We start from the raw sequence: 13,370 nt of genomic DNA, 5'->3' as shown, positions 1-13,370 counted from the left end.
TCAACGAAGTCTCTGAGCCTAAATACCCAATCATTTAGTTGCCTCAAACAATATGCACAGGTTGGCTGAGACGTATTCTAACCCGGAATCCATGAAGACTATACCGCCAATCATTTAGTTGCCTCAAACAATATGCACAGGTTGACTGAGACGTATTCTAACCCGGAATCCATGAAGACTATACCGCCAATCATTTAGTTGCCTCAAACAATATGCACAGGTTGACTGAGACGTATTCTAACCCGGAATCCATGAAGACTATACCGCCAATCATTTAGTTGCCTCAAACAATATGCACAGGTTGACTGAGACGTATTCTAACCTGGAATCCATGAAGACTATACCGCCAATCATTTAGTTGCCTCAAACAATATGCACAGGTTGACTGAGACGTATTCTAACCTGGAATCCATGAAGACTATACCGCCAATCATTTAGTTGCCTCAAACAATATGCACAGGTTGACTGAGACGTATTCTGACCCGTAATCCAAGTAAAGCATACATGGCCAATGTGGAGAAGTGACAAGCTGCTAACTTGCCGAACCATATTGACATGTCAGATTATGAAATACAAGTAACAGAATCTCTCTACAACTGTAAGAAGCGAAGAGCAACTGCACTCGAGTTATTTCTCACTACATGTACTGTGTTCCGGACTGTGTTTCTGGAAAAGAACTTGTGCTAAGCGGACACTTGTCAATCTGGGCTGAGGTGCTGCAAGTTTGCCTGCACTACTCCAACATGTGGGAAATGACTTAGTTTGACTTCCTGTCTTAATATCATGTGAAAAGGATTCACCATTTCTTGTTTTTACAAGAAATCACCATCAGTTTCAATAATATTTCCAGGATTTGAATTCTCCATTGAAAGTAAGTGCAAATGTACCTAGTAAAGCTAAATGGATATGCAAATGTTTGTTTGTTTGTTTATTCCGGCTATGTGACAGCCGGTGGTAAATAAACAAGTCTGGACCAGACAATCTAGTGACTGCCAACATGAGCATCGATCTACGTGATTGGAATATGATGACACGCAACAACAAAGTCAGCGAGCATGACCACCTGATCCCGTCAGTCGCCTCTTACAACAAGCATGGGTTGCTGAAGACCTATATCCTCTACCTGGATCTTCAAGGATCAGGTAATGCAAATGAGGTAAAGGGGGAATGGGTAGGTTATGGGTAGGAATGGTGGCTCTTGACTTTAGTCTACGGACATTTCCAAGTGATTCCAGTGCCATTTGGCACCCTCATTGCCTTCCGTAATCTGCAAGATACTGAGTGGTGAGCAATGAGCCAGTACGGTGCCAACTGGAAACGTCTCAAAATGTGGTCAAAATCAGAAAACACAAACTGTTCATCTAGTGACTGTCATACCAGGTAGTCGCCGATGTTGGACCACCTGCAGGAGTTGATCCAGTCGTTGTGGCAGGCGTGAAGCGTCCTCTCCGCCACCGCATCAGGGTCCAGTAGGACTTGGAACATGTCCCAGATCATCACAGACTGAAAGAAGAAATTTACTTTGTGAGTCAACATGTTATGGGGAAAGTCCTTCTCATAAGCAGTTCCATGGAACCAGCTACCATTTGAGCTCAAACCTATCCTGTTTAAAGCACTTCTCAAGATTTATCTCTTCTGTCAAGCCTATCTCTAGAAACTGTCCAGTGTGTGCTTAGAACACGCCACAGTGCATGGAGATTAGCGCAATGTTATTATGTTAGATAGTGAGTGAGTATGGTTTTACGCCGCTTTTAGCAATATTCCAGCAATATCACGGCGGGGGACACCAGAAATGGGCTTCACACATTGTACCCATGTCGGGAATCGAACCCAGGTCTTCGACGTGACGAGCGAACGCTTTAACCACTAGGCTACCCGACCGCCCTATGTTAGATAAAAATGGCAGTGGAGAGGCAGGCAGTGGGATTGGTCTAAGGCCTGTATCATAGTTTGAAGACCCCCCCAACCCCCAATTTTATGTTTGTTTGTTTTTTTAGTTCATGCACCCCCTCCTCTCTAATACAAGTAACATTATTTCTTGACAAACACAGACACAAACATAAATGACCAGTCCTTCGCTGTGTCTTTTTTCATGTCGCCTTCCCCCATCCAACCCACCCCCACCTCCAACTCCATTAATCTCTCTCCGGGGAGATATTGCTTGATCTCACAGTGGTATCTCCTGCAGAAGTCCGTTTTGGATGATGAAACAAGGTAGCCAGGGCTATAATGTGTTACTCACAGCATCTCGACTGGCTGTGGCCAGCTTGGTGTGGTTCGAGTTGAAGGAGCAGCTGGTCACTGGGGCAGTGTGACCCTTCAAGGTCGCCATCGGGGAGGGTCTGGAAACACACAACCAATCCACCATTACCTCATTTAGTCTGTGTGCATATGTGTCTTCAGTGTATAGCCCCTGACATGCCTCGCATTTAGTCTGTGTGCATGTGTGTCTTCAGTGTATAGCTCCTGACATGCCTCACATTTAGTCAGTGTGCATATGTGTCTTCAGTGTATAGCTCGTGACATGCCTCGCATTTAGTCTGTGTGCATATGTGTCTTCAGTGTATAGCTCCTGACATGCCTCGGCTGATATTCTCATGATGATCATTAAAGCAAAGGGTTAATCGCGTCAGGTAGTAAAATTATTTGCTTGTCACACAGAAGCACCGGGTTCAATTCCCCACCAAGTGCGAAACCATTTTTGGTGGCCCTCAGCAAAAACATGAGCAGACCCATCAGATGCTCTCTCTTTCCATAGTTTGTTTGTTGTTGTTTTTGTTTGCTTGTTTGTTCATAAACATCACACTTATTCCAGCTTTATGACAGCAGTATGTAAATAATCGAGTCTGGGCCAGTCAATCCAGTGATTGATATCATGAGCATCTACCCAAGTCAGCTTGCCTGCCCACCGAATCCTGTTAGTCATCTCTTATGACAAGCACAGTCGCCTCTTACAGCAAACATGGGTTGCAGGAGACCCATTCTAACCCGGGTCTTCACAGGTCTCTTGTAATGGTAAAACACTCATATAGACCTTTGTGCAGGACCACCTGCGAAGACCCTTAAAGCCCTGACCCTTAAAATAATCCACCCCCTCCCCTAAAATATACACCAAAAACATCCAACCCTGCACCTGAGGCAGATTTTCACAAAGTTTCACAAGTCCATCTAAAATACCTTGAATAGGACCATGATGTTTAACCAAGGTAGGTCAATAAAAATCCAAAGGGTTCTACAGTTCATGTGTGACTCACAAATTTGTTTGGTTTGTTTGTTGTTTACACTGCACTCAGCAATATTCCAGCTATATGACAGTGGTTTGTAAATATTTGACTCTGGACTAGACAATCCAGTGATTGACATCATGAGCATCGATCTATGCAATTGAAATATGATGACATGCATCAACCAAGTCAGCGAGTCTGACCACGTGATCCCGTTAGTCTCCCCTTACGTAGAGCATGGGTTGCTGAAGACTAATTCTAACCCTGATCTTCACGGCGTGACTCACAAATGGTAGGTCATAATGACCTAATAATTTAATAAGTTGGCCAATGCCCCTTCCCGTATGTCTGTCTGACCAATGATGTGGTTTCTATACCAGGACTTCCAACTTGGAGTTGGTGAACCTCCTTACCTGAGTGCCTTCTTACACTCCCGGGGCGAGCCGAAGATGAGGCAGGTGTAGTCCTCCCCACAGCTGGCCACGTACTTGGCGGTGACCGTCACACACAGCACTGGCATGGTGTGTCCCTCCAGAGATGCTACCTTGGTGGCCGTGGTTCCGTCCAACATCTACACACAGACAATGTTACAACCATATATCATACCATCGACTATCAAACTGGTGACCATGAATTTGGAATCTACTCGATTCTGATTGGTCAATCAGAGGCTATTAAATCACAATAAACCCCCTCTGATTGAAACAGCTGGTTCACGGCCGCATCACCACGGAAGCTAATATTCATAGAATAGTACTATTTTCAGTCATTGTCGGTAGGCATATTTAAATAATTACCGTATTCGACGTAATAAGCGCCCTGCTCTAATAAGCGCCCACGGCGATATTTGCTAATATATTGGCTAGTGAACAATCCCAGTCAGCACCCCTTCCGATTGATAAAAGTATACAATGTACAAAAGACTGCGCGTTTGGTTCCAAATTCAATTTAGCACAGTTAAATCTACAGGTAACCTAGCTCTACATTGAAAACACAGTATGTTTATCTCCTAATTGTCTTACTGCAATTGGGGCCTGATCCTGTACAACTGCACTACATCGATAGATTGATCAATTGTTACATTTTAAAGGATGCAAAGTACTGCATCCTTTAGGCATACACATTGAGAATGAAGTATTCGAATCTATTCGGTTGAGAAATACATTGAAAGTTCCGGGTGTCAGTGGTTGATTTTCTTCCATGTAACATTGAAATCCCCATCGATGACAGACTTAAGGCTTCTGAACATGAGCAGTGGTAGGGCATTAGTACATTCTTTGAAACCAAATGAAGCGTGATATTGTCTCCAGCATGGGCCCCCATATTCATACCTTGTATTTCTGAACACGATGGAATGAGATGGACCGAGGTCAATTCCTGCCTCCTACTCACCAGCACCATGTTGTCGTCAGCGCCTGTGAAGACGTAGCGTCCGTCCCGACTGTAGGCTAGAGCTCTCACGGCTGCACTGTGATGCTTCACCTCTGCCAGCTGCATGCCTACAGCGTAAACAACGAGGGTCAGGTTTTCATTGTTTGTGAGACGTCGAGAACCTCACCCGAGTGTCCTTTGATATCATGTATATGTCGCTAAAAGTTGAAAACTCAGATGCTTGATGACACTTAGTCTCATGTGTTGATACATTTAATATAAAAAGACATGAGGGTAACATTCTATTTATCATACAATAACGTTCTTCCAACTTTTTCAGTTTGTAATCAGTAGTAAGCAGTGTCTTGTGTGCACAAATACAGCAAACCAGCGTCAGTGGCAGATGACATCACAATAGTCTGCAAAGCATGGAAACCACAACTTTCTCTCACAGCATCGATCACACTATATTTTTGATAATATTTATGTTACATCATCGACCCCCTCGTCCATCACTTCCCTTGATTGCTGTCTTCAGTTAACCTAATCAACGGAAGTAAACAGATCCCCACCTGTGTTGACATCAAAGACGCGAACATGGCCCTCATGGTATCCCGCGGCAACCAGATCTCCTCCAGGAGAGAGTGCTACAGAAGTGACCGGTCCGTTCTTCTCTGACCCCAGGCAGTGTAGTGGAACTCCCAGATGCCCAGACCATACCTGGAGGTCAAAGGAGGTCAAGATATTCATATCACGTACCAAACATATACATACACAGATTTATCTACAAAGTGCCCCTGGCAGGCAAATTGGGGAAAATTGTTAAAAAGTGGGATTTGTTTACAGTTCTTATTTCTTAAACTCAGAGGCTTTTTAAGATTGATTTTTAACATTGCTCTCAATGCATTAAAGTAAAGCCTAGCACCAGAGCCCTTACTGTTTATTGGTCCTGTTATCAGTGAACTAGAAGCCACCTCTGCATGGCTATGGCTATGACATCAGTTATAACTTTAATACCACGAATTGGTGATTTTCACTGCTGTTAACTTGGGGCTGATTATTGGTCTCTGAGCAGGTGTAGATAAATCCCGGACACAGCAGTGCAAGCTGAATAACATGGGGATCAACAGTGCCTCTTGCCATTACCTGGCCATTTGGGGACCATTCATCTAGCAGTTGATAGAAGAAACTGTTGTTTGTGGTTCTTCCACCTCAGTGAGCATATTTCAGCTCCACACAGAAGCAGGGTTCAAACTAACACAAGCCCGTTAGTCCAAGACTAGTACATTTCAGGAAGAGCTAGGGACATTTCATTGCGGCCTGTTTTACCAGAAAGAAGATGGCATCTCTGTAGCAGACAATTTTTGTGGACCAGTGAAATATAAGTTTCTAACCCTGAGCTGCCTGTAAATAATGGAGTCTGGGCTAGACAGACCAGTGGATGATATAATGAGCACCGCCAAACACCATCAGGGTACAATGACACACAATTACCAAAGTCCCAGTGTTTGGGACCTATTCTAGCCTGGGTCTCCACAGGGAAATATATAAACTGAAGCAGGAATCTATGAAGTGTGGCAAACTGACATAAAATCTTATAATGAATGTACTGAGGCCACAAACTATAAAGTTGATGAAAACTGCAAATATTTCAAAACTGACCTTAATCTTGTGGTCATCACTGACAGTGACCAGTTCCTTCCCTGTAGGGGTGAAGGTCAGTTTGTTGATAGGCAGGGAATGACCACAGATGTTTCCGACCTGAAACAAAACAAATATTATGTTACATGAACCAGCATCAACGTCAAACTCATTTCAAGATACCCTTAATGGGCAGCTGTCAAACTCCTCAGTATTTCAATAACACATACAGCTAGCTGTTAGCACAAAATACTTTAGGTAAATTTGAAGGAGGTACCCTCACTTTCTTAGGTTAACAATACAGTAACAAACGTCATCAAAACACAGACCAAAATCATATATAATCAGTCAAATTTGGAACATAAATCTGTTTCTTCATAAAATGCATTGTTTCAATTATCTAAAAAAATGTGACAGATAATAAAACTGACAGAATATGTACATGTAAATGTACATAAGCTATATTCCCCAAGAACAAGCATGAAATACTCATATCCTCCGCCAATACTGCCATTTTCAATCTAAGTCAAAGTTGTTGCCATGGAAACTTGAAAAATACTTTTTTCAAAAATCCCAAACTATCAAAAGGCACCAGTTCACCACTAGACCTATCTATGTGCCAAGTTTGGTTAAGATATCTCTCATGGTTTTTGAGTTCTGCTCCAGAAACGAAACATGATGGACGACGGACGGACAACACCCATTCCATATACTATATATGTTATGAATTTGTACGCTTTCCTATATATAACGCCTCAAATGTACTTAAACCGTGACAGATTATCGTTACCCCAGTTACTGGATCAGTGTCCACTTGACTTTCTTTCTCATCTCTATAGGCAGAGTACAACCAAAGCTGCCCGTGAGGCGCTAGAAGACTAACATTTACGATGACGAAGAAACTCTCAGGAGTCAAGCTGAGTCATCCATCCAACTACTCTCATCAACCACATTGCTTATCTTCACCTGGACCCCCTTGCACAAAGCGATCTTAGCGCTAAGACTATTGTAAGCCTATGTTAAAGTATGGGAGTTACGATCATCTTAGCGCTAAGATCACTTTGTGCAAGTGGGCCCTGATTTGTGACCTGTGTGCTGTACACAGGACCATAGTGCAATTGTACAAAACAACCTTAGTGTTACGACTGTTGTAAGTCTATGTTAAGGTATGCGAGTTACGGCCACCTTAGCACTAAGATCACTTTGTACAACGGCACCCATGTGTCCAAATTTATTTACACAAGGTTATCAAAATATCTTTTAATAACAATATGTGAGTCTGTCCACAAAATATTCAACGTACTTGTGAGCCATTTGTCGCAGACCAGATCTTGACACCACCGTCCAGGGCTGCTGAGGCAATGTGTCGGCCGGAGGGAGAGTAGGCCACGTCCCGCACTGATGAACTATGACCTCGCAGCACCTGCAACATTCCACAGATGTAAACTACTGGAAACCCACAGGATCTTAACACACATGATCCTAGAGAACAAGGGAACTGAGGTGTATTAAAATTTAATAACATCATGAATTTGTATAGCACACTTTCCAGTTTATGACTGCTCTAAAGCACTTAGACCATGCTAGAACTGAGTAAAGACTTGCTTAAAGAGACATGGGTTTAATGTCTTTCAATCAAATGTCTGATTCTCTGATTTCCGGCAGAAGATTAAAGTTCATATTTTCCTACATATTACAATCACAGGTATTTTTACTTTAAATTGTAACTTTGCATTCAATCAATGTAATAGTGTGAAACTAAGCATTCTGTTATTGTATACTGTATAACATTAGTTATAAATATATCAGCATGAATTGACAAATGTCTGTTCCAATTTGAGAAATTTTACTGAAATTTGCTGCAGACTTGGGGCTGAATATCGACCTCTGAGCAGACCTGCATAAATCCTTGGACCTCAGGTTACACAAGTACTTACAGCCTTCCTCTTTTTATGGAAGACATCAAAGATCTTGAGAGTGGAGTCCCAGCCCCCAGCAACGATCAGCTGACCCTCGGGATGGAAGTCTACACAGTTGACGGGGCTGCGGATATAAGTTACAAAGTTGTACAGCCTTCATTGAGCCACCAGAGATTATTGGAGGTGCTTTGTGTTTTCTGTGCCATTTATTCTGCAGTGAGTGAGAGAGTATGGTCTAATGCCACTTTCAGCAATATTCTGATAATATAACGGCCCGGAAAATCAGAAATGATAACATAAGGAATTGAACCAGGACCTGCAGCATGACAATCAAATACTTTAACCACATGGCCACTCTCATTGCTTGTTCAAAAGTGAACAAGGGGACACGGGTGGCCTAGTCGTCTAAGGCGCCCCGATTTGCTGTGCAGAGTTGCGTCCCTTGGGCACACCAGAAACCTTTGATTGTGGGTTCGAATCCCTGTTCGCCCCGATTATGTTTCTAGGTTTGTCAGCACCATACCAGTGCTCCTGGGTTTCACCGAAGTGGTAAACGTCTGAGACCTGGATCACTTCGGGCTTTCCTCCCGCATTAAGCTGACATGCCGTGATATAACTGGAATACTGTTAAAAGCGGCGTTAAACCCAACTCACTCACTCAAAAGTGAACAAGCATGAAATACTCATATCCCCCACCAAAATGACATGTCCAGTTGCATGCAAGACATTAGCCCTCCGGAAACGAACAACTGCCATTTTCAGTCTAAGTCAAAGTCGTTGCTATGGAAACTTGAAAAATAAATTCGTGAAAAATCCCAAACTTTCCAAAGGCATCATGAAAAGTGACAGACGGACGGACGGAAGGTCGGACGGACAGCACCCATTCCTTTATCCCCCCCTTCAACTTCATGGTGGGGGATAATGATATACAATTAGTAATCATAGGTCTGTGGTTTAACCTCAAATGGATCAGGGTGAGCGGGATCTGAGCTGTGCTCTGTGAACAGATCGGTGCGAACACCACACTCTACAGGTGCAGGTAGAATGTTTGTTGTCTACAGCCAGAAAAAGTATTCACTAAAACTTGAACTCAGACATTGGTATCATGACAGAACACATGTCCCCTCGATTTCAATTGTCTGAATTTCAAAAAGTCAGTTTGTGAAAACCAGCTAGAACCCAGGTTTCACACAATGTGTCAGAATATATCTGGTTAAGTTTCAGTTGACTCCTGGTCTTCAACCGGAAGTAGTTTTGAATACTCAAATTGATGATAAATCATCATACAGAAAATGAGTGTTTGGTCATATCATCACATTGTAGCTTAAAGTGAAAGGGAAGCCCAAGTTCATGCAGGTCTTGGACAAAAACCACGAGCCCAGGATAATAAACCTAATAAGGGCGATTCAAACTGATCACAAGTTCCTGGCACGCCTAAGGGAAGCAACTGTGTAAGTCAATTGCAGTGCCTCAGATGAGTGTCCACGGCCCTGTGCATGGCGGCATGGGTGTCCCAGTTGTCTAAGGCACTGCAATTTGTTTGGCAGAGTTGTTGCCCTTGGGCACTCTAGAAACCTATGATTGTGGGTTTGAGTGCAGGTTCGCCCTGATTATGTTCTGGGTTTGTCAACACTAAAGAGTGGGTTTCACCAAAGAGGTAAATATCTGAGACCTGCATCACTTCGGGATTTCCCTCCACACACTGACACACTGTGACATAACTGAAATCCTGTTAAAAGCATTACTGTATTCGACGTAATAAGCACCCCGCTCTAATAAGTGCCCACGGCGATATTGGCTAGTATATTGGCTAGTGAACAATCCCAATTAGCACCCTTCCGATTGATCTAATCATGCAATTTCGAAAACTTTAACACAGGGTATTCCGAAAGATAGTTACAGGTTTAACGACTGAATCCATACAATCTAGACCATCTATTGGCCATTCGAGAATGTTCTTTTGTTAAGGTTTCAAATTTGTAATCGAGAATTTGTCAAAATATGTTTCTAAGGGTAGTCGCCAAGTAGAAATTAGTGCCCTAAAGCTTCCTTCTGATTGGTCATTCCATTGGTCGGTCAAAGTTCACGCAAAGTCGGTCTGACGTGACCCGTAATGGGATGTCCTCAGATCTTTGTTTAGCGGTAGCTAGATTGTTTGTCCTCTCTCCACTTTGTTTGTTTGTTGTTTAACGCCGCACTCATCAATATGCCAGTTATATGACGGCGGTCTGGAAATAATCAAGTCTGAACCAGACTATCCAGTGATTGACATCATGAGCATCAATCCACACAGTTAGGATATGATGACATGCATCAACCAAGTCAGCGAGCCTGACCACCGACCAGGTTAGGCCCTCTTTTGACAAGCATTGTCGCCTTTGTATGGCAAGCATGAGTTGCTGAAGACCTATTCTACCCTGGATCTCTCACCTGTCTGTGTTCAGGTGGCAGACAATCTCCGTGGAGCCAGTGTTCCACACCTTGATCTGACTGTCCCAGCCCCCAGATGCCACCAGCTTACCAGACTGGTCGGCCGAGCAGGAGTTGACCCGACGCTGGTGACCTTTAAGAACTGCAATTCTGAAATACACATACATTCAGCCTTAGAAATAAACTTAGCGTACACCTTATTTAGTCCTCACAATTTGCAGCTAGTCCTGCTTGAACAAAATGAAAACTGTCAAAAACATAATCTATCAGTTTTATTTAGTTGCAATTTTTAGCAAAAATAAAGCATTGAGAACTGGTTCAGAATAATAGCCCTCAGATGCTACTAGTCAATGAGGACTACCAATATTGGATTTCAATTTGTACTCAGTGCTGCTAAGTGTTCTCCATCTATCCTGCTAGTGTGAATTTTGAAGGCTGTATTGCACTACTGATAAAATGCAATTTAGCATACCGTATTTGACGTAATAAGCGCCCCACTCTAATAAGCGCCCACGGCGATATTTGCCAATATATTGGCTAGTGAACAATCCCAATCCGCATCCCTTCCGATTGATCAATGTACGCAAGACTTATTTATTCGTGAATAATACGCACTCTTGTGTTATATCACCATTAATTATGGGCAATTAAATTCTTGAAAAATATATCTGTCGTATGTAAACATTTCAGGTTGTTAGCATAAACCACGAAATTTACGATCTTTCAACTAAAAATAATATTCTAATAAGCGCCCCCTATTTCTAATTTTGAGTGCGCCCTGAGCACTTATTACGTTAAATAAGGTAACTACCAAGCCATAAAGCCAGACATGGTTGTCTTCTACAAACAACCTCCACAATCAGCTGGAACCTACCTGTGTCCATCCTCTACATGCCACAGGCACAAGCTGTTGTCTAGGGATGCGCTGCACAAGACACCCTTCCCCACGAAACACACGTCGGCGATGGCGTCGGCATGTCCTCGGAATGAGCGGATCTCCTGGGATTAGTAAACAGACATGACTGTCAATCCCTGCAGTTTCATTAATCATGCGATGAGAGACACCTACTAAGGTTTACAATGAGTATTCACACAAGCAAATGACTCTGTTTACCTTAACAACCTTGTCATACCAAACAGTTGTTTGTTGTTGTTGTTGTTGTTTTGTTGTTTAACACTGCACTCAGCAATATTCCAGCTATATGACCGCAATCTGTAAATAATCGAATCTGGTCCAGACAATCCAGTGATTGATATCATGAGCATCTATCCACGCAATTTGGATTGATGACATGCATCAACCAAGTCAGTGAGTCTGACCACCCGATCCTGTTAGTCGCCTCTTACGACAAGCATTGTCGCCTTTTATGGCAAGCATGTCATACCAAACTGAAGCAAGGGACGAAGAGTAATTACTCAGTGCTTGATGATGATGATGATGATGTCTGACAAACTCTTACTTTTCCACACAATGTAGATCTTTGAACACTCTCAATACCTCCAAGCTTTATGTACCATACTACATCACTAAAACTGGGGGCGGTCGGGTGGCCTAGTGGTTAAAGTGTTCGCTCGTCACGCGGAAGACCCGGGTTCAATTCCCGACATGGGTACAATGAAGCCCATTTCTGGTGTCCCCCGCCGTGATATTGCTGGAATATTGCTAAAAGCGGCGTAAAACCATACTCACTCACTCACTAAAACTGTCATCGACATCAACAAAAAAAAACCAGTTAATATTTAAATAAATAAAAAACAAGTGAACAAATCATCAGTGACCCAGATCTGTTTCCAGGGTAACAAGCCCTACCTTGCCAGTTTCCATGTTGTACAGCCTGACGAGGCAGTCCATCCCACCTGTAGCGAAGTACTCGCTGTCACTCGATACAGTCACACAAGCTGCTGGCTGAAAGGCAACACAGACAACGGTGTAAAATCATAAATCTTTTGGCAAAATACTTCTTAAAATTTGTTTTACAGATTCAACCTTTCCTAAAAAAATGAAACTTGAAAAAGTAAATAAATCTGAAAAGCAAATTTTTAGTGCAGAAAATAAAAGTACATTATTGATACTCAAGAAAGTACTCCTAAATAAGGGGTCAGGAGTATGGCTTCATTATTATTATTATTTTTTATTTATATATCACTTGATCATTTTTTCTATTATTTTCTTATGGATGACTTTGTAAAAGTAATCAGAAAAATATGAAGACACATACTATCGATCGAAAAAAAACCCACAATGTTGTCTTCAATGGAGAAAATAAAGCAATATGATGTTTTCAATCAAAAGCATGGTCATTTTAAACAACATGAAAGGTATTTTTATTAAAATTTTCATATTGAAATTCAAAATTCTAACGTAAATCCTGTGTGTGTCGTGCGTGATTACTGACCTGTGGGAGGTTGCTGATGTTGAGGTAGCAGGGGTCCGTCTGTGACGGCTTGTTCCTCCACTCCATGTAGCTGTTCTCCTCCGTCAGGGCCTTGGCATCGGCACACACATCCGACGTGTCGGGTTCGTTCACTGCCTGCTGCCAGGTCAAGGCTGGGTGACTGCATGGAGGAACATACGTTATCCCTTAAACATTGTTGTATCATGGCGTCATATCCAGAGATTCAAACATGCACTCGCAACGTGATGGCGTCGTAAATTACCCGACATTATTTTTGAGAGGGAAGTGTCAGAGTTGTTTGCCATAGATGTAGCTGGGCAACGTAGTTAAACGAAATGGGCAAGCGATCATATTCAAACGTGTGAGAGATGACAATCGGTATTTGGAGA

At 42.6% G+C, this 13,370-nt stretch overlaps 2 protein-coding genes across 2 annotated transcripts in view; one reads left to right on the top strand and one right to left on the bottom strand.

Annotated features, from left to right (window-relative positions):
- The window catches only part of LOC124124654 (neuropeptide-like protein 29), a 234,840-nt gene that overhangs the window by 110,879 nt on the left and 110,591 nt on the right, over nt 1-13,370 (top strand). The gene's annotated exons all lie outside the window — the stretch shown is intronic.
- LOC124124648 (telomerase protein component 1-like) overlaps nt 1-13,370 on the bottom strand; it is a 63,808-nt gene that overhangs the window by 16,142 nt on the left and 34,296 nt on the right. Inside the window, exons 34-45 of the mRNA XM_048393232.1 lie at nt 12,982-13,141; nt 12,396-12,491; nt 11,460-11,584; nt 10,586-10,735; nt 8,174-8,279; nt 7,540-7,659; nt 6,258-6,356; nt 5,168-5,315; nt 4,617-4,723; nt 3,638-3,795; nt 2,243-2,342; nt 1,378-1,503 (exon numbers count right to left, since the gene is read on the bottom strand). Of these exons, the coding sequence (XP_048249189.1) occupies nt 1,378-1,503; nt 2,243-2,342; nt 3,638-3,795; nt 4,617-4,723; nt 5,168-5,315; nt 6,258-6,356; nt 7,540-7,659; nt 8,174-8,279; nt 10,586-10,735; nt 11,460-11,584; nt 12,396-12,491; nt 12,982-13,141 (1,495 nt within the window). The remainder of the gene's footprint in view (nt 1-1,377; nt 1,504-2,242; nt 2,343-3,637; nt 3,796-4,616; nt 4,724-5,167; nt 5,316-6,257; nt 6,357-7,539; nt 7,660-8,173; nt 8,280-10,585; nt 10,736-11,459; nt 11,585-12,395; nt 12,492-12,981; nt 13,142-13,370) is intronic.

Source organism: Haliotis rufescens, unplaced genomic scaffold (assembly GCF_023055435.1).
Source record: "Haliotis rufescens isolate VD_foot unplaced genomic scaffold, xgHalRufe1.0.p SCAF_12, whole genome shotgun sequence".
Lineage (NCBI taxonomy): Eukaryota > Metazoa > Mollusca > Gastropoda > Lepetellida > Haliotidae > Haliotis > Haliotis rufescens.
Note: the sequence above shows the minus strand (reverse complement) of the source record. Positions and strands in the feature narration are given on the sequence as shown.